A 20,400-nucleotide genomic window follows, 5' to 3' on the forward strand; every position below is an offset into this window, starting at 1 on the left:
TTTTGAAATTTTTCGCCATTTTTATACTATGTCGTTTTCTTGCATTTCATGCCTTACTATACTATTACTTATTTTTACTTTTTTTCACCATACTATACTATGTCGTTTTTTTGCATTTCATGCCTTACTATATTTTGACGTATTTTGACTTTTTTCACCATACTATACTATGTCGTTTTTTTGCATTTTATGAGTTCCTGTACTATTACATATTTTGATTTTTTTTTGCCATACTATAATATGTTGTTTATTTGCATTTTATGCCTTACTATACTATTACTCATTTTGAAATTTTTCGCCATACTATACTATGTCGTTTTTTTGCATTTCATGCCTTACTATACTTTGACATATTTTGAATTTTTTGCCATACTATACTATGTTGTTTTTTTGCGTTTTATGAGTTACTGTACTATTACATATTTTGAATTTTTTTCCATACTTTGCTGTTGTTTTTTCGCATTTCATGCCTTACCATACTATTACTCATTTTGAAATTTTTCGCCATACTATACTATGTCGTTTTTTTGCATTTCATGCCTTACTATACTTTGACGTATTTTGAATTTTTTGCCATACTATACTATGTTGTTTTTTTGCATTTTATGCATTACTATAGTATTACTCATTTTGACATTTTCCGCCATACTATACTATGTCCTTCTTTTGTATTTTATGAGCTACTGTACTATTACCTATTTTGAATTTTTCACCATACTATACGATGTTGTTTTTTTGCATTTTATGTCTTACTATACTATTACTTATTTTTTCATTTTTCGCCATACTATGCTATGTCTTTTTTTTGCATTTTATGCCTTACTATACTATTACTTATTTTTACATTTTTTGCCATACTATACTATGTTGTTTTTTTGCATTTTATGCATTACTATAGTATTACTCATTTTGACATTTTCCGCCATACTATACTATGTCCTTCTTTTGTATTTTATGAGCTACTGTACTATTACCTATTTTGAATTTTTCACCATACTATACGATGTTGTTTTTTTGCATTTTATGTCTTACTATACTATTACTTATTTTTTCATTTTTCGCCATACTATGCTATGTCTTTTTTTTGCATTTTATGCCTTACTATACTATTACTTATTTTTACATTTTTTGCCATACTATACTATGTTGTTTTTTTGCATTTTATGAGTTACTGTACTATTACCCATTTTGAATTTTTTTCCATGCTTTACTGTTGTTTTTTGCATTTCATGCCTTAATATATTTTGACGTATTTTGACTTTTTTCGCCATACTATACTATGTTGTTTTTTTTGCATTTTATTCCTTACTATACTATTACTCATTTTGAAATTTTTCGCCATACTATACTATTCGTTTTTTTGCATTTCATGCCTTACTATACTTTGACGTATTTTGAATTTTTTGCCATACTATACTATTTTGTTTTTTTGCATTTTATGCCTTACTATACTATTGCTAATTTTGAATCTTTTGACATACTATACTATGTTGTTTTTTTGCATTTTGTGAGTTACTGTACTATTACCTATTTTGAATTTTTTTCAATACTTTACTGTTGTTTTTTTGCATTTTATGAGTTACTGTACTATTACCTATTTTGAATTTTTTTCCATACTTTACTGTTGTTTTTTCGCATTTCATGCCTTACTATACTATTACTCATTTTGAAATTTTTCACCATACTATACTATGTCGTTTTTTTCCATTTCATGCCTTACTATACTTTGACGTATTTTGATTTTTTGGCATACTATACTATGTCGTTTTTTTGCATATTATGAGTTACTGTACTTTTGCGTGTTTTGAATCTTTTGACATACTATACTATGTTGTTTTTTTGCATTTTATGAGTTACTGTACTATTACTTATTTTGACATTTTTCGCCATACTATACTATGTCGTTTTTTTGCATTTCATGCCTTACTATACTTTGACGTATTTTGAATTTTTTGCCATACTATACTATGTCATTTTTTGCATTTTATTCCTTACTATACTATGACATTTTTATGCCTAACTATATTATGACGTTTTTTGCCTTACTATACTATGAAGCTTCTTGACGTTTTTATGCCTTAATATAATATGACTTTTCATTTTTTTCTATGCCTTACTATACTATTACGTATTTCGACTTTTTTCGCCATACTATACTGTGTTGTTTTTTCGGCATTTTTTGCCTTACTGTACTATGACATTTTTATGCCCTACTATACTATGTCGCTTCTTGACGTTTTACGCCATACTATACTATGTCTTTTTTTTGCATTTCATGCCTAACTATACCATTACTAAGACATGTTGTTGACACTTTTATGGCTTATCATACTGACATGGCATAATGACAAATCAATCAGGAGAGACCCATTTATGTAAATGAACAAACTTTTATTTTCATGTGCAAATCAAGAGGAGAAGTGAGAGATTCTTTGGTGTTTCAGCCCCATGTTGATGTCCTCATATATATGAAAAAGGGGGTGAAGCTGTGCGAAATATAGGAAACCCCCTGGGGTCTAGTCACTGGTGATGGTCATGGAGATAGAAGAAGAGAAGCTGGAGATGTGGATGTGACTAGGAGTGATGATGAGCTCGGCCTGACTGGATTTGAAGACTGGAGGTGGATGGAGTGGAGGAGGCTCACAGCAGTTGCACTGAAATGACAGCTGACAGAAGGAGAGAGCAGAACACATTTCAAAGTATGATGGTTGTTTGAGATCGAGGCGAGATCTGATTGGTTGCTGATGAACTGAAGTCATCCGATTACAAGGATGACGTTTTTTATACCTTACTATACTATGATCTTTTATGCCTTACTATACAATGACATTTTTGGACGTTTTTATGCCTTATTGTACCATGACGTTTTGATGCCTTACTTTAATATGACATTTCTTGACGTTTTTTGATGTTTTATCCCTTACTGACATTGACTGTACTATTACTTATTTTGACTTTTTTCGCCATACTATACTATGTCGTTTTTTGAAGTTTTTTGCCATACTATACTATGACGCTTCTTGACGTTTTTATGCCTTATTATGCTATGACGTTTCATGACTTTTCTATGACTTACTATACTATTACGTACTTTGACGTTTTTTGCCATACTATACTGTCGTTTTTTTGCGTTTTATGAGTTTCTGTACGATTACGTATTTTGACATTTTTCGCCATACTACACTATCCCGTTTTTTTGCATTTTATGTCTAACTATACTCAAAGTTTTTTGACGTTTTTTTGCCTTACAATACTATGACATTTTTTAAACGTTTTTATGCCTTACTATACCATGACTTTTTTATGCCATACTATAGTATGATGTTTTTATGCTTTACGAATCTATGATGTTTTTTTCACATTATTATGGCATGCTATGACTTTTTATGCCTTACCATACTATCATGTTTATATGCCTTACTATCATTATACTATATTACTATATTATTATTACCTTACTTTTTCTATTTATTCATTCATTCATTTTCTACCGCTTATCCTCTAGTAGGGTCGCGGGGGGGCTGGAGCCTATCCCAGCATCTTTTCGGGCGAGAGGCGGGGTACGCCCTGGACAGGTCGCCAGTCCATCGCAGGGCAAACACATAGAGACAGACAATCATTCACACTCACAGCCACACCTATGGTCAATTTAGAGTATCCAATTAGCCTAGTCCCCATTTTGCATGTCTTTGGACTGTGGGAGGAAGCCGGAGTACCCGGAGAGAACCCACACTTGCACGGGGAGAACATGCAAACTCCACACAGAAAGATCCCACGGCCGAGCCGGGACTCGAACCTGGAACCTTCTTGCTGTGCTTTTTCTATTTATGCTTTAGTAATCTATAATCTTTTTTTTTATTTATTTATTATACTATGACGTTTTTATGAATTATTATACTATGATGTTTTTATGCCTTACCATACTATCATGTTTATATGCCTTACTATCATTATACTATATTACTATATTATTATTACCTTACTTTTTCTATTTATTCATTCATTCATTTTCTACCGCTTATCCTCTAGTAGGGTCGCGGGGGGGCTGGAGCCTATCCCAGCATCTTTTCGGGCGAGAGGCGGGGTACGCCCTGGACAGGTCGCCAGTCCATCGCAGGGCAAACACATAGAGACAGACAATCATTCACACTCACAGCCACACCTATGGTCAATTTAGAGTATCCAATTAGCCTAGTCCCCATTTTGCATGTCTTTGGACTGTGGGAGGAAGCCGGAGTACCCGGAGAGAACCCACACTTGCACGGGGAGAACATGCAAACTCCACACAGAAAGATCCCACGGCCGAGCCGGGACTCGAACCTGGAACCTTCTTGCTGTGCTTTTTCTATTTATGCTTTAGTAATCTATAATCTTTTTTTTTATTTATTTATTATACTATGACGTTTTTATGAATTATTATACTATGATGTTTTTATGCCTTACCATACTATCATGTTTATATGCCTTACTATCATTATACTATATTACTATATTATTATTACCTTACTTTTTCTATTTATTCATTCATTCATTTTCTACCGCTTATCCTCTAGTAGGGTCGCGGGGGGGCTGGAGCCTATCCCAGCATCTTTTCGGGCGAGAGGCGGGGTACGCCCTGGACAGGTCGCCAGTCCATCGCAGGGCAAACACATAGAGACAGACAATCATTCACACTCACAGCCACACCTATGGTCAATTTAGAGTATCCAATTAGCCTAGTCCCCATTTTGCATGTCTTTGGACTGTGGGAGGAAGCCGGAGTACCCGGAGAGAACCCACACTTGCACGGGGAGAACATGCAAACTCCACACAGAAAGATCCCACGGCCGAGCCGGGACTCGAACCTGGAACCTTCTTGCTGTGCTTTTTCTATTTATGCTTTAGTAATCTATAATCTTTTTTTTTATTTATTTATTATACTATGACGTTTTTATGAATTATTATACTATGATGTTTTTATGCCTTATTATACGATGATTCATTTATTGGGTGGCTCGGTGGTGCAGTGTTTAGAACTGTTGCCTCACACTGAGAAGGTTCCTGGTTTGAACAGTGGACCTGGGGAATTTTTGTGTGGAGTTCGCATGTTCTCCCTGCCCCAGTGTTGCTTCTCTTCAGGTACTCTGGCTTCCTCCTGCTGTCCAAAGTCAAGCACATTAGGTTAATTGGCGACTCTAATGCCTTACTATACTATGATTTATTTTTATGCCATTATTGTACTGTGGAATTTTTTTACACCTTACTATACTGTGACATTTTTATGCCATAAATATGCCGTATATATATATATATATATATGTATACAGTCAATATACAGTACATACATGTTTCCATATCAAGAGTAATGTTACCATATGTGTCACCTATAAGAGGATAATACATCCTCTTGATATATGAAGATATAAGTTTATAACATATATGAAATACTCATAGTAAAATCCAACTTTATAAATATGTGTTTATTAAAATTCTACATGTATACATATGATTTTCTTAATAATTTCTTATTAAATTTAAACATACAAGTCTATATTTTATATTTACATATATAATATGAACATATACTGACAGGCTTTGGGATGGATATATAAAGTGTCAGGATACATCAGTAGTTGTAGGGGTACAGTGTTGTTTACAATTCTCCCTCCTTGTGCCCCTAAAGGAGAGTATAACATCTCACATGCCCTTCCTCCTGTCCTCATATATTCCTTGAAATCCAAATTGAATGTGTTTTGTGAAAAGTCCTTCCACAAGCTTCACTGCTCCTCTTCTTGCCTATCTGCCTCCATTTCCTTCCTACATTCAGAGAGAGAGGGATGCAGGCAGCCACTGTGTCGTCTCCATGGTGTCGAGCTCCATCACCATCCAGGACCCACGTGACTCTCAGAACCGGCGCTTGTTCTGCTTCGACTACGCCTACTGGTCCCACAGCGGCTTTGCACAGGACCGCCGTGGCCTGTTTGTGCCTGAAGAGCCAGGGGGACGATATGCTGACCAGGTCAGGTCCAAGGCAACCTGGTAGAAAAGGCAAAGGATCGGTACAGTCATTACAACCAACAAGGGTACATAAATTTGCACTGCAGCTCATAAAATGTTTTCTATCCACAGGACAGTGTGTTCCAGGACCTGGGAGAAGGAATACTGGAGAATGCACTGCAGGTAAGAATCATTATGTATTTCACTCAAGAGTCACGTTCCTGTTTTCGTTCTGTGTTCCTTGGCTTTCATGGAAACTTTGGAAGTTGTACTGTCAGTTCTAATAATAAATGTCCTGAAACAATGTCTACAGGGTTACAATGCCACACTGTTGGCATACGGGCAGACCGGCTCTGGAAAGAGTTACTCAATGGTGGGCTATGGGCCGAACAAAGGCCTGGTTCCTAAACTCTGTGACCGACTGTTTGAGGCCATTAGAGAAAACCAGGATACCAGACAGTGTCAGGTAGAGTGTGTGTGGCTTCTTCAGCACATCATAATTTCCTAGCACACAGTGTCATATTTGGTTGTGTAATGGTTATGGTGAAATGTCTTCTTAATGTCTTTGCTCTTGATGTCTTCACAGGTCTTTTTCAGTATGATGGAAATCTATAATGAGCAGGTAAAACTGGCAGCTGTGAGCAGTTACTTCAGCATTGTCGTTCTTCCTCTTGTCTGTTTCTTCATTGTGTGTTTCTTTGTCTTTTAAATCCAGCTACTGTTAAGCAACATTTTCATTATAATTTTTACTATGTACTATAATTTTCTCTCCCCCCTCCTCATCCAGGTAATTGACCTGTTGTCTCGGGGATCTCGTACTCCAGCAGGGCTCAGAGTTAGAGAGGAGCAGCAACGAGGTTTCTATGTGGAGGGTCTCCGTACAGTCCCCTGTGACAGCGCACCACAGGTACAGAGAGGAATGTGCAGTATATGCAGAGAAAGAGGTTTCCACACATAGACAGCAAAGGGTAGCTCAGTAGAAAACTGTGATTGATCTTTGTACTAAATTTGGTTGATGTCTGTATTGCATTTGGAAACATGTAAAAACATGATCATCTAAATGTTTCTGTAGGTGGAGCAGTTGATGGAACAGGGAACCAGGACTCGAACCACAGCTGCCACTCACATGAATGCCAACAGTAGTCGCTCACACATGCTGATTATCCTCCAGCTGAAACAGGTACTGTAAATGCTCCACTTACTGTTGTGGCTTCAGAAATCCTTCAGATAATCTTCCACACAATGCTTAAAATACGGATCAGTAATTGAGTAATTAATTTTTTGAAATGGTTTTCTTATCCAGTCATATCCTTGATATGCATCCATTTGCATCTCTCAACAGTCTTCTGATGCCATTTACATGCATGCAGGTGTCTCTGTACATTATTATCAGACAGCATACTATCTTCAGGTTTCTTCCAACATCTGTTGTTGTAATTACTGTGGCTCCCTGCCAGATCTTTTCCAAGGAGAGCATCACAAAGCAGTCCAACATTAATCTAGTTGACCTGGCTGGCAGTGAGCGTCAGCGGTCATCCGGGTCAGAGGCTGACAGACTTAAAGAGGGCACGGCCATCAACCTGAGCCTCACCACCCTGGGCAATGTCATCAGGTAGACCCGCTGTTTAATTTATGTTTTTCTTTATTGAGTTTATTCATATTTTATATATCCTCTCCTCTCATCTCCTCCAGTGCTCTTGCTGATGTGGCGGTCGGGAAGAAGGTCATCCATATTCCTTACAGAGACTCAGTTCTCACCAAGTTGCTGCAGTCTGCACTAGGAGGCAACAGTCGCACTGTTATGGTAAAAGACACTTTATAGAATCTAGGGCTAACGTAGCATTTTATAGAGGGTTCATCTTGGTTATTTTTAATTTTGGAAAATGATTCAATTTTCAAGATTGCCACATTGAGCCCTGCTGATATCTGCTACGAGGAGTCTCTCTCAACCCTGCGCTATGCTGAGAGGTACAACAAACCATTCATGCAGTGTCAGGTATTATTAGGCGCTCTTTTCCTTTGTTCCAACTGTACCCCATTCACACACTTCACATTTTGTCCACCCTATCTCCCCCACTTCTCCAGGGCAAAGCGTATCCAGAACCGGGCAGTGGTGAACGAGAGCCCCACTGAGCGTCTTGTTAAAGAGCTGAAGGCAGAGAACGCCAGACTGCTACAGCGGCTGAGCCGGCTGGGCCAGGAGGGACGCAGAGCAAATGACGAGACCAGTAAGAACCACTGTTAGAATAGAATAGAACCCAACAAACGAGGGTTGCAGAAGTCAACATGTATGTTTGTGTGTTAAGAGGAGCTTCGTCAGCTGTTGACCCACAATGAGCTCCAGATCAGAGCCATTCAGACTCTATGGGAACAACACCTGCAGGAGGCGCTGAAGGACTGGGAGCAACAGTATGCTAATATCACACAGGTACACACACTCACACACTCACACACACACACACAGATACACAATCAGAGATGCACACACTCCATAGTTTCAGATGAGCTTTGGAAAACACATGAACACAGAACTTAGTGAAGGTTTAATGTATAAACACATCTTTGCACGTGCACTATGTGGATATTTTTCAGCTCCTCTTCTTGTCTCCTACTGCCATTCACAAGGTCTCTCTGTCTCTGCCTCACTGTCAGGAGAGGAGGATGATGCAGATGCATCCCTACATCCTGAACATCAATGAGGATGCTCAGCTGTCTGGGGTGGTCAAGCTTTTCATCCAGGAGGGTGAGTGTGTTTGTGTCTCTCTCTTTGTGCTGGATGATCATCTCACTCTCTCATTCAGTTTACCTTTTAGAGGGAGGTATTGTCAAGGGATCACTACAGTTTTTAGTGTGTTTGATTACATTTTGTTGTAGTTTGTGTAGTTAGTTGTGTCATTATTGCTGTTTTGTGTTCCAGGTGATTGGGACATTGGCCTGTGTGACTCCTCTCTGAGGTCCATTTCTATCAAGGGCCTAGGGTGAGTTTTCACCACATCACATAGATCACATACAATAGAACATTACACACCCAGTGCAAATAAAGTGAGATTACAGACACTAATCTGTCCATACATGATATCTACATGTGGATGTGAATGATGCAATTGATTGGCAGTCTCTTCTAAGCATTTGCCCTCATTCCACCTAGTGCATGCTGGGATAGGCTGCAGGCTCTGTGACCCTTAGCATGCAAGAAAAGTGAGTGTAGATTTGTCTGGAAGCTGAGTAATGTGTGATTGTGTGTGTATGTGTTAGGATTCAGGAGCGTCATGCTGTGTTCAGGAATGAACAGCGGCGGGTAACACTGACCCCGCAGCCAGGGTCAAAGGTCATTGTCAATGGCCATGCTGTTTTCCAGACAACTGAGCTACAGCACCTGGTGGGTCTCAACACAAACACAAACTTAATGATATGACTGTGTGATGTGCTGTTAAGTAGACACACAACATGTTTCTGTCTCTTTTTGTCTCCCTCTAGGACCGTCTTATTCTTGGTTCCAACTGTACCTACCTGTTCATTGGTTATCCATCTGAGAGGGGAGGGGATGACTGGAGTCGCTACGACTACGACTACTTCCAGTCTGAACTGGCTGTTGCTGAGGGTATCCACTTGGGTGAGTGGGAGGATCAAAAGCTGGAAGTAGAGGAACATTTTTGAGAAAACTTGTTAGATATTAGTAATGTGTCTGTGTTTAGGTGAGTCCAACGCTACGTCCACTCAGACAGACCCCAGTCTGCTGGCAGTTTTCTACGACTACATGAAACTGATGCCCATGGTGGCTGAAGCCAACCAGATGAGCCAGGAGCTGAACAAGGTGACACTCCCACTTTCACTTACATTGACATTCTTCATGACATGTTTTTTCCTCTCTGTTTTTTTATGAAACTTAAGGAAGCTGATTATCTCTCTGGTTAGTATGTTTGAATTGGAAGCAACTATGTTTGTAAAACATGTAGTTAATAATGAATGAACATCTGCTCTTTACTGTCTGCCATGTTTGTAGGGGGTAGAATTTAAGTTAGAGATCAAGAATTTGGCGCTGTCAGATTCAAAAGGTCACGATCTGGAGAAAGAGATTGTTGTCAGAGTCACCTCAGTGGGAAGAAAACAGGTCAGTCTCTTGCTTTCTTCCTGTGTTTTTATTTCTGTCTCTTGTGTCCACATAAGTTATTTTATCATTTCAGTTTCAATTTAGGTTTTCATTTGGGCTTGAATTTTTGTTTCTTTGTCAAAACTACTTTAATACTCCCTCCCCAGGTATGGATGTGGTCCAAGGCCAAGTTTGTGAACCGTAAATTCCTGATGGAAGAAGTCTACCAGCAGCATCAGGCTGAGCAGAATGCAGACAGTGTGGGTAAATGGAATGAATGTTGCTTATGTTTTTTTAAAATGTAATGTTTAAAATATTTACAAATCAGCAGAAATGCGTAATTCCTTTCTGTTTTTGCTGCCCCTTCTTTTGTGTAATGGGAAATCAGCAAGCCTGAAAATGTTCAACATGGACTAAAAGCAAAACAAACCTGGTTCAGAAAGTGAACAGAACCTCTGAGTAAAAATGGCAAATAGATATGAGATCTACAGTCATCTGCAGTCATCTGCAGTCGAGAAAATTACAAAAACCTCCTGTATATTTATCCTTTTATACCCACTAATGCTTTAAATTCAGTAAAATGTGACTAGGAGACAGAGAAACATTAAAAAAGGTTAGAGAGGCATGATCACATGGTGTTATCTCACAGTGCTTTTCCGTGTTTAATGTTGATGTCACTTTCCACATGGGAGTTATTATAGCTGGATGGAATGGGAGTCTGATGTGAAAAATGGACAATTAAGTTGCACAACACAATAGCTAGATTTGCCAGTAACACATTTCAAAGCAATGACTCTAGTGTTATACTTGATCTATCTTTGGTTCCTGCCGTCAGAGAGTAGAGGGGGTGTTTAAAGCGGCATTACCCAGAGATAAAGACCCGTTCTGGGATCCAGTGGAGCCTCTGCTGCTGGGCACCGCTCATCTCTGGCTTCAGTCTTTGGCCTTCCGCATCCCTCTGGAAGAGCAACTGGAGGTACAACCACAGAAAACACTGCATACAAATACACTAAACCCACACATATCTGACGGTACTGTCAGGTGGTAGATAAGTATAGAGTGATGACGAGCTGATAATGTCTGTCTGTAGGTGCTGGGGTCAGAGGGCACAGAGGAGGCCATTCTACAAGCACAGCTGGTTCCCTGCAACTCCACCGGACTGTATGAAACACACACACACAGCTGCACATTGTAAGCATTCCAAATAAACACACAGATATGAAAGTAAATCATCTTTCTCACTTTCCAGACCACTTGGTGAAGATGACATCCTGATCGACCCATCTGAGTTACTGGGTCGACGACTGGACTTCCAGCTGTTCCTGGAACAGTGTTGTGGCCTGCGCTGGATCAGAGAGGCCCGCAATAGAGGGGTTCAATTTGGGTGAGGCATTCGGGGTTACATACAGAGCCGTGCAGGGCACTGAAGAGAGTTTGAAGCACAGGGAGAATGCAGAGAATTCCTACAATAAATTATAGCCCAGGAACTGTAGGTCAAGATGGGTAACAGCAGAACATGTGAAATTTTAGCATTTAGTGGAAAGAAGACATCACTTAGATTAGTGGTTACATGAAGAACCTTGTGAGTAAGACCCTATTGATTTTTTTGATCAAGGTGAAGACTTAAAATGTGATTTGGTTCTGATCTGCTTTGCATATTCTGAGAAAATTAAACAAGAGATGGTCTTAGTTTTAATATTTGATGTCTGGCACAGGCATGGATTAGTGGTGCAAAGGATTGAGAGTGAAGTGTCATGATAGATGGGAAATATTACCGTCCTCTTGATTCATGTGGCCAGAACTGAGATACTGTACTCTGTTCTTCTTCCTCTTCCTCTGCTCTCTTAGTTTCAGGTTATTTGACTGCAGCCAGCCTCTCTACACTCCAGCAGTGTGGCACAACTTCAACCCTCTGTTGGATCACAGAGTCCACTTCGCCTCCCTCCACACCTCCCAACGTCTGCTGGACTACCTGCAGAGCAGTGCTGTCGTGCTGGAGCTCTGGGGCCTTCAAGGTGAGAATGAAAAATTAATAAATGATTGACTCAGATATCACCCTCATCTCAATGCCTTCCTCCTCCAACCTTTGACACTTCGTCTGGCACCCTGGTTTGATTCATTTCATGTTATTGCTTTGTTCAAGTCATTACTATGAATGTACAACACAAAATAGTAACACAGTCAAAAGTATCATTAAAGCTGCTAAAGGGTGTTGCCTTTCTGTCTCAGACGGTTGCACAGATTTGGCATCTCCTCTGGAGGGAGTGAGGATGACTACAGAGGGTGTGTTTATCATCGATGAGGCAGGCACAACCAACACTGCAGTACGTTTGATGTTGAGTCTGTATCCCTGCCTCTGGAGTGATCTGTCACTTTGGACTGTTTCTAAATCTGGATGTATAAAGATTTGAAACTATGGAAGAGATACATGTGCATTTCAATATATTATGTTTTTACCTAACCGTAAGATAAGTTGTGAGACAGTACAATTGAATCATAAGATAGACTTTGGCAACCACGGTTTTTATATAAAAGTGTGTGTGGTGGCTGTGTGTGTGTGTGTGTGTGTGTGTGTGTATATGTTGCAGTCTGTACATTCTGCAGAGCTCAGCTGTTCAGTGAGAGCTCTTCAACAGGACTTGGAGGACCTAAAGAGTGTTAATGCTTCCCTGAGGAAAGAAAATCATAGTCTGAGAGAACAACTCAACACAGCCAGGAACGGCAAGTAACACACCTACACACCAAAGGCTGCTCAGTTTGTTTTCATTCCAATGAACTGAAAACAGAAATTCAAACGTACAGATTCAATTTAAAAATAGTTAAACATCAAAATATCCCCATTCATAATTTTTAAGAAAAAAAATAAAATGGAATTCATTCACTCAAATCTTCTCGCTCACACACCTTTCTCTCTTCTTGTTTCAGGTGGGGATAGTGCGCGTGGACGGTCGGTGCGCCCCAGCTGCGATGCAGAGTTTGCTCGTGCTCTCAAGGTTTTCTACCACAGTATGACCTCAGTCAGGGGTCAGCTGCAGCGCCTGCGCAGACACAGGCCCAGTGTATGTATCCATGCCTGTCTGCAGCATTAGTATTAGTGACTAGTTACTGTTAGTACAGTAAGGCCTTATTCATACAAAACACTGGTAATCAACAGTGGAGCTATGAAGAACAATAGACAGTGAGGTGCAAACAGACACATATACAAATTAACTGGCATTCAAGACACGTCTCAGTGAGATAAGAGTGAAGTGACCACAGTAACTGGTGAGGATTTCATTTATTTACTTACTTGGTTGCTTCAATCAGAGAATTTCCTTTGGCCATGTTTTTTTTTTCAGAATGGACTGCAAAGTCAGGGAACATTTCAGGAAATTTTAGAAATGGTGCACAAGAGGTTACATGTGATACTCTGTACAATATACAATCTATATGTTGTCTTCTGCTGTTTTTCAGTGAACCAGCTATAAAATGATCAACAACATTGGTTTGGCATTTTATGGTCATGGAATTTAGAAATCAGGGCTTCAGTGTTTTTGTAATGTTGAATATTTTAGTTGGTAATTTGGAAATGCATTAAGGAGAATGACAGGTGTATTAAGCCCTGGAATACATAATTGTGCACTGTTAATAAACTTGTGCGTATTACTGTGTGTTTTCCAGGAGGAGTCTGACCTGCTGGGGCTCAGACTCTTTATAGATGAGCAGAGTCGTCTGCTGAGAGACTTCTCAGAGCAGCTGGAACACAGCGTCTCCGCACTCAAACAAGATGTAGCCGCCATTGTCCGCCGGAAACGAGAGCGATCAGGAATCTGGTCTTGACTGAGGAACTGTTTACTGATTTTAACAAAGTATTAACAAGGTGAATGTCTCTGGTCATTTTCTATTTTACAACACTGCAGACATTTCTAATGTGAAGAGTGTGCAGAATAAAGATACTGCCATTTATAAGTAGCCATTTCTAAAATCTCCACCATGTTAATTCTAAAACCACAACATTATGCCATATGGTCACTGATCTTCAACTTTTATGTTATTGATATTTCCAAAATCCTAAAATAAGTTTACAAATTAATATTAGTCACTTTAGTTTTTAAAGTGGAAGGCATTCAGATGTCTTAACCACTCAACCATCACCAGCTGTGGTAGCTAGATTAGCCTACAAATCAACACAATAACATCAAAAGCACTGAAGTCTATAAAACGTTTATTACACTGCATGTAAAAGTAATTACAGTCCCAAACGGCAAATAAATTAAAAGGCAAAAACAACTCAAGTTTCAGAATTCCCAGTATTATGTTTTTGAACCATCACTGATAATGTGTCATATTTTCAAGCTGCTGCGGTTCAAGTTGAAGCACAGTATGACTAATGACAGCATTACATCAGAAATCAAGAAGGCTCTTGTTCCTCTTCTGGTTGTGGGGGGCTGATAAGAAGGATGAGATATTACACATGAGAGGAGGGGAGATATCCTCAATCATTGTGTTGAGTTTAAAGATGAAGTATTTACCACAGCACCTCTCATTGTAATGTCCAACAATTCAGAGGTAAAAGCACAATGGTTAATGTTTGTAAGCAGTCACGACTTCCAACAGTACAGACAGTTGCTGTAGGTCCAAAAAAAGATAAGTGTGGGCACATTTACAGGAGGAGAGGCAGAAGGCAGATGTGAGGCAGATTAGTCATCACATAGGACAGAAAATCTATGTACAACAGATACACAGGCAAACAAGTTGAGAGTAGGCAGTTGGTCATAAGAAACTTAAAACAGGTGCAGAGAGACAAACACAACCGAACAGACAGGAGCAGGGAGGCAGCAGTGAAAGGCCAGAGAGTCAGCTAGGTACATTTGAACTGAGGAGGTAGAATGGAGAAACACAAAGCCAACTGTGGGACGGACAGACAGCTAGCTACAGATATCCTACTGAGGTGTGTGTATGTGTGATCATGATCAAGGCAGAACCCACGAGTCGGTTAGTTGGTTTGATTTGTGTTAAATGTTACAGTAGTTCAGATTCTTCAGAAATAAGCACCATTTCTACTGAACTGATTTTATGTGTTGTGTATTTTCAAAAAGCACCCGGATTGTGTGTGTGTGTGTGTTTGTGTGTCTGTTCGTGTGCAGGTACAGAGAAGGCTGAAGGTAGAGGTGAGGTAGGTTAACTGGATCTTGAGGGGTTGGGGAACAAAACACATACGATAGAATATAGACAATATACACTTCCTGTAACATTTTCTGTGGTGTAAAATAAATGTCAAAACATTTAAAGCATGTGAATGCTTCTTTTTTCTCTAGTTTAACTGCCAATGGTCTGTACGGCTTTGGAAAAGTTGGAGTTCTGAGTCTGTACAACATAAGCACACGTGATCGCAGAGCATGTAGAGTAGCAGTTTGGGTACATATCAAGTACACTGGTGAAAATGACATTAGAAAAAAAGCACTTACTCCAAAAAAACAACCTTTCAGCCATGTGGATGTTACAGATTTCCAAATAAAAGTGTTATCTGTTTCCACTTTTTAATTACACTGCAGTCTATGCAGCCATAAACTTGAATGCAATGATGGGCGTATACCTGAATTTTCAGTTATAATACTCTGGTTGTCAGCCAACTTTTAACAGCACTCTTATTCTGAGGATAGACAGAGAGTGTTGTGTGTTGTACAATTGTGAAGCCATTTCAGGCAACTTTTAGACTTTGACGTGACTCTTATTCTGCTTATTCTTAGGATATTATTACAGAGACCGGTTGGTTGTCATCTAACTGAACAAGCAATGCTTGAGTAAACTATTTTCTTTGTTGTTTCCAAAGCTACCTTGTCTTTCTTTGCCAAGCTAATGCCTCTTTGCAGAAGGGTCAACACTAAAATTGTTACTGGCTGAGCTGGAATGACCCCCTGCATTATTCCACACAACCACATCCATATTATATCACCCTCTTTCTGACTCTGAAACAACCCTTTAACATTCTGGGTTCAGTTCCCTCCATTATGTTTTCTCTATTTACTGGAGGTGTGAACTGAAGTTTAAAACATACATGACTACTCATGTCTCTATTTCTTACTCACACCCACACTCTCGCTCACACACACACACACACACACACACACACACACACACACACACACACACACACACACACACACACACACACACACACACACACACACACACACAGAGTGAAGCTTTCAGCAGTCAACAAATGATTTTCACAGTATGAAAATATTTCACTAAAGTACAGAGAGGTCCACATTGTCACATTAGGCCCATATTTGTCAGTCCCTAAAGCCACACAAAGATAAACATCATTCATTAAGAGCTGCAGTCTAAGACAAACGAGGATTGGGAATAATTAGTTCAGACTGAAATAAGTCAAAGTTTCATGTGACACATTACCAAGGGAGAGGACAAACCATTTAAGATTGTTATAAAAGCAGTACTTAGCACTGTTCACACATTTAATAATATTCACGTAGCTTCTGCAAGATGATGCAGGATCATTATTTGGAAGTAATGCCACCGTCAGACAGGTCATGACGCTTTCAAAACTGGTGTCCAACCTCCAGATCCAGGATCTGATAAATCATCCACATTACACCTGCAGGAAACTGTAACTTTTCTTGTCCATGAGATACATCAACCTCCCTTTCTGAATTGTCAGTTTTAGTCTAGTTTACCAAAACTTTGTAAATTCAAATATGGTAACATACCTGTCCGGCTTACAGTGAAACCTAACTGAATCTACAAAATATTGATTATGTTCACTGACTGAACTGTGTTAGTCAGTAACCACACAGCTAACAACTGACCAGTGAGTAACACCAACTGTCACCACTGAAGCACTCACTGGTACATTCTCCATCTTCATACATTACCACACTAAACAGGCAAGTGTGCATCTGCAGGCAGCAAACCCTCCTTTAAAAGGCATTTACAGCTTACTGACAATAGTTTCCTGTAAAAATTGAGACTTCTCTCAGGCGCTTGTGCCGTCATTCTCAGGAACTCGGCTGTCACTTTCTGTGGTTCCGTGGGTGATGAGAGTAGGTGGGGCCTCAGATATGTCTTGCTGGCTGCTGTGCCTCGAGTGGCCATCTATCTGATGGAGGCTGCTGTGAGTGGAGAGCGGGTGGTCAAGACGTGGCATGCTGCCATGGAAACTGCGCTCCTCGGTACCTCGGTAAACCATAGTATCGCTCCTGAGCAAGGAGGAAAGAGCAGAAAGACCATACCTCATATGATTTACACCACCTGAGAGACAGACAAACAGAGTGTCATGGATCTCATGTTCTACCTGTCGTCTCGATTGCGGCGCAGGCTGCCGTGGTAGCTGGCCTTGCTGTGGACGCTGCTTGCTTTACTCCTGGTGGAGGTGGGATGGCCATGATGAGTTCTGGCTGGTTCATCAAGGTCGTCTAGGACAGCCAAGTGGGTGGAGGAGGCGTGGGTGGAGGTGCCCTACAGTTAGATAGATAGGAGAGGTCAGAAAGATGTAATAATGTTTTTCTTAAATAATTTAAAAGCTACGATCGTGCAGTGAGATATAGAGATATTCTACAGTGCACAGTAAGTGCTTCAATCATAATCTAAAGCTCTTTTCTGTTAGAAGGTGTTCAGGTAGTCTGATGAATGATGATTTAATGTGCTTGGTGTTTGTGAGTTGACAGAAAATACTACTTCCAGCTAGGGTTATGTTACCTGTTTTGTTGCATTTAGGTTTTGAGCCTGGTTGGGTTTGAATTTTATTCGTTTCAGATATAATTCATTAATAACTTTTACTTTCTTTCTCGGACTGTGCCAGTAATTGTTGTGTGGAGCTAATGGACAGAAATTGATGAAATAAAGCAAAAATATAGCTTCTGGTCTCAAATTTGGAGAAGTGAAGATACAAGAACAACAACTATTGCTTATTTTGTTGCTTCTACACTTTATATTACATTATTATTATTACTACTACAATATTACAATGATTATTTTGATAATGCCGTATTATTCCTGTGTTTGCAGTCCTACCTGAGTGGATGTTCCTCTGGACTTCCTAATAATGGGCGTGTTGGGTTCACGCAGTAGAGACTGGGCAAAGTCTGGCTGCTCCTGCAGCACCTGGCGAGACTCGTTCACTCCACTGCTGCAGAGAGAAGAGAGGACAGGAGTAAGAGTTTTAAGAGGAGAGACAGGAATATTAGATAAAGAGTTTAAAGGGAGGGCAGAGGGAAGTGGGGAGCACATAAGTGGAAGAAAGCAGTGGGACAGGAAAGGGGGAGAGGGGAAAAGGTGCAGAGTGGTGGGTTGGAGGAGAAGAGGAGGAGTAATGTAAGGAGCGCAAACAGAGGAAAGATGGGGAGGTGAGGGAGACACGGAGCAGAGGGGGAGAGGAGAAACAGTGGAACCGGAGGAGAAGGTTAATGTGCTGTTATTGAAGGTGAGAGGACACAGGTGCAGAGAACACTCATGTCACCATAGAAACAGACACTACAAAGAGATATGTGTGTTTCTCTGCAGATATCAGTTTACTATGAGCAGTGATGTGCTACTGTCTAAAGCAGTAACATAAAATCAATTCTATTATTCAAAAACATTTTCGGCCTAATAAGCATTCAGTCTGAATGAAAATCATATAAGAGAGACCAAGAAGAGGACAAAAAACAAACAAAAAGCTTCCGGTCTATCATCTTACTCTTTGCGTCTGCGTCCATGCAGGAAGCTGGCCCATTCAAAACAGGTCTTCTTACTGCCCACCCAGAAAACAGAGGGAATCCCCACCACCAGCATCATCAGATATTTAATTAGGAACAAAACCATGATTGGCCGACTGGTTTTCTCCACCTAAAGAGAATAGACACATTGAATATTAACTCCACAGTCATCCAATAAAGACAAAAGGTGTTACAGACTGAAATATAGAAGGGTCAGAGGAAGGCAACAGTTTTTATTATTTTGGAAAATAGACCTGTATTTAAGTTTAAAATACAGGTAAATATAAGGTAAATAAACTACTTGATCAATAAGGGGACCAAAAATATCCAGCACTGTCAAGTGTTTATAGTCCAGTTGTGTCAGTTGTTATGAATGTTGGAAGAGGGAATGTAATTCTAGAAAAAAACTGAGGTCGGGACGTACAGCAACAGCTTTCTCCTCAGATGGACTTGAATTTTGATGCATGACACAATATCTCACAGCAGAGGGCAGGATTTTACAACAGTTGTGTAGGTTATGTGGGATCTTGGTACATATTAGCTGTAACTGGTTTAAAGACACACCCTCATTTTATAGAATCTAAATCCCTAAATTTTGACTAACTCACAGTTGATGTTTTGAAGCATCAACTAAGAATTGAGTTTCAAAAAATAAGGAGAGAACAACAGAGAACGGAGAACAACTTCAGTCTGTAGAGTATATTTAAATGTGAAGTATCCCGCCCAGATTTAATCTTTCTGAAAGACGTCAAGCAAGAAGATGTCAAGGAAAACACAGAGCCAATTAAATGTCCCATTTTGTGTATACATGCACAACTACAAGAGACATTTTGAATCTTTTCCAACTGTCCCATGAAAATTAAGATAAATGCTTGTAAAAATGCTATTCACAAACTATTTTAGTGTTCACACTATCTTCTAAGGTGACTCCTAGGGGAGGAGGACTTTTACAAAGCTTAGGCGTAGATTTTGTTGATTTTGAAAGAACCAGGGGCCGGGAGAGTTGGTATGTATTAATTAGCTTTAATCTGTCTCGCTCAAGCTTAGATTAAATGTCTCAGATTTAGGTCTTAATAAAACAAGAAACCCTGAGCCTGCAGTGAATTACCACCCATGCACACCCATAAAAATAAAGTCATTTGAAATTGAACAATGCCTACACAACTATTAGTTATCCAAAAACAAGCAATTGTACCCTCTTACGCAAACACCAACATTTGCACGCAACCCAGGGGGTTCAAATAACAAATAGAAATATTGAAATTCCATAATTACAATATGATGTAAAGGGGGTCTCTCTTCAAGAGCTCACACACACACATATACACATGAAGACATGAACACAAGTAACATAAGCACTTGCACGTGCCTCCACCCTCTCTCATATAATCTGAGTCTGTCAATCACAAATTAGATGACACTTCTTTTGTCAAAGCCCTGTAACAGCTCTCTGCTTTAATATTTATGAAAAATGGAAACATGAACAAATGCACAAGTCTTCTTATCTTATGATTTATATGTTAAACTGATGAAAAGCTTTCATTGCCTTGTGTGTGTTCTTGTTACAAGGACTGTTTGTGTCTACGCTGTGCTCATTTATTTGGTTATTAATGTATCACCAGGCGGTATAAAACATCT

General features: G+C 39.6%; 2 protein-coding genes across 3 annotated transcripts in view; one reads left to right on the top strand and one right to left on the bottom strand.

Annotated features, from left to right (window-relative positions):
- The window catches only part of kif28 (kinesin family member 28), a 28,919-nt gene extending 14,765 nt beyond the window's left edge, over positions 1-14,154 (top strand). Inside the window, 26 exon segments of the mRNA XM_056374605.1 lie at positions 5,807-5,998; positions 6,109-6,159; positions 6,290-6,442; positions 6,563-6,598; positions 6,764-6,883; positions 7,049-7,156; positions 7,434-7,620; positions 7,623-7,780; positions 7,877-7,944; positions 8,062-8,204; positions 8,283-8,404; positions 8,629-8,719; positions 8,894-8,954; positions 9,232-9,355; positions 9,454-9,589; positions 9,672-9,790; positions 9,980-10,087; positions 10,234-10,326; positions 10,902-11,042; positions 11,157-11,227; positions 11,316-11,450; positions 11,915-12,081; positions 12,296-12,390; positions 12,655-12,787; positions 12,992-13,125; positions 13,727-14,154. Coding sequence (XP_056230580.1) covers positions 5,807-5,998; positions 6,109-6,159; positions 6,290-6,442; positions 6,563-6,598; positions 6,764-6,883; positions 7,049-7,156; positions 7,434-7,620; positions 7,623-7,780; positions 7,877-7,944; positions 8,062-8,204; positions 8,283-8,404; positions 8,629-8,719; positions 8,894-8,954; positions 9,232-9,355; positions 9,454-9,589; positions 9,672-9,790; positions 9,980-10,087; positions 10,234-10,326; positions 10,902-11,042; positions 11,157-11,227; positions 11,316-11,450; positions 11,915-12,081; positions 12,296-12,390; positions 12,655-12,787; positions 12,992-13,125; positions 13,727-13,885 — 3,105 coding nt within the window. The 3' untranslated portion in view covers positions 13,886-14,154.
- Positions 14,155-14,253: 99 nt separating this feature from the next.
- The window catches only part of LOC130168039 (frizzled-3-like), a 29,877-nt gene continuing 23,730 nt past the window's right edge, over positions 14,254-20,400 (bottom strand). For both annotated transcript variants that reach the window (XM_056374626.1, XM_056374617.1), the window contains exons 8-11: positions 18,744-18,892; positions 18,080-18,194; positions 17,361-17,524; positions 14,254-17,265 (exon numbers count right to left, since the gene is read on the bottom strand). In XM_056374626.1, coding sequence (XP_056230601.1) covers positions 17,043-17,265; positions 17,361-17,524; positions 18,080-18,194; positions 18,744-18,892 — 651 coding nt within the window. In that variant the 3' untranslated portion in view covers positions 14,254-17,042. The remainder of the gene's footprint in view (positions 17,266-17,360; positions 17,525-18,079; positions 18,195-18,743; positions 18,893-20,400) is intronic.

Source organism: Seriola aureovittata, chromosome 1, assembly GCF_021018895.1.
Source record: "Seriola aureovittata isolate HTS-2021-v1 ecotype China chromosome 1, ASM2101889v1, whole genome shotgun sequence".
Classification (NCBI taxonomy): Eukaryota; Metazoa; Chordata; class Actinopteri; order Carangiformes; family Carangidae; genus Seriola; species Seriola aureovittata.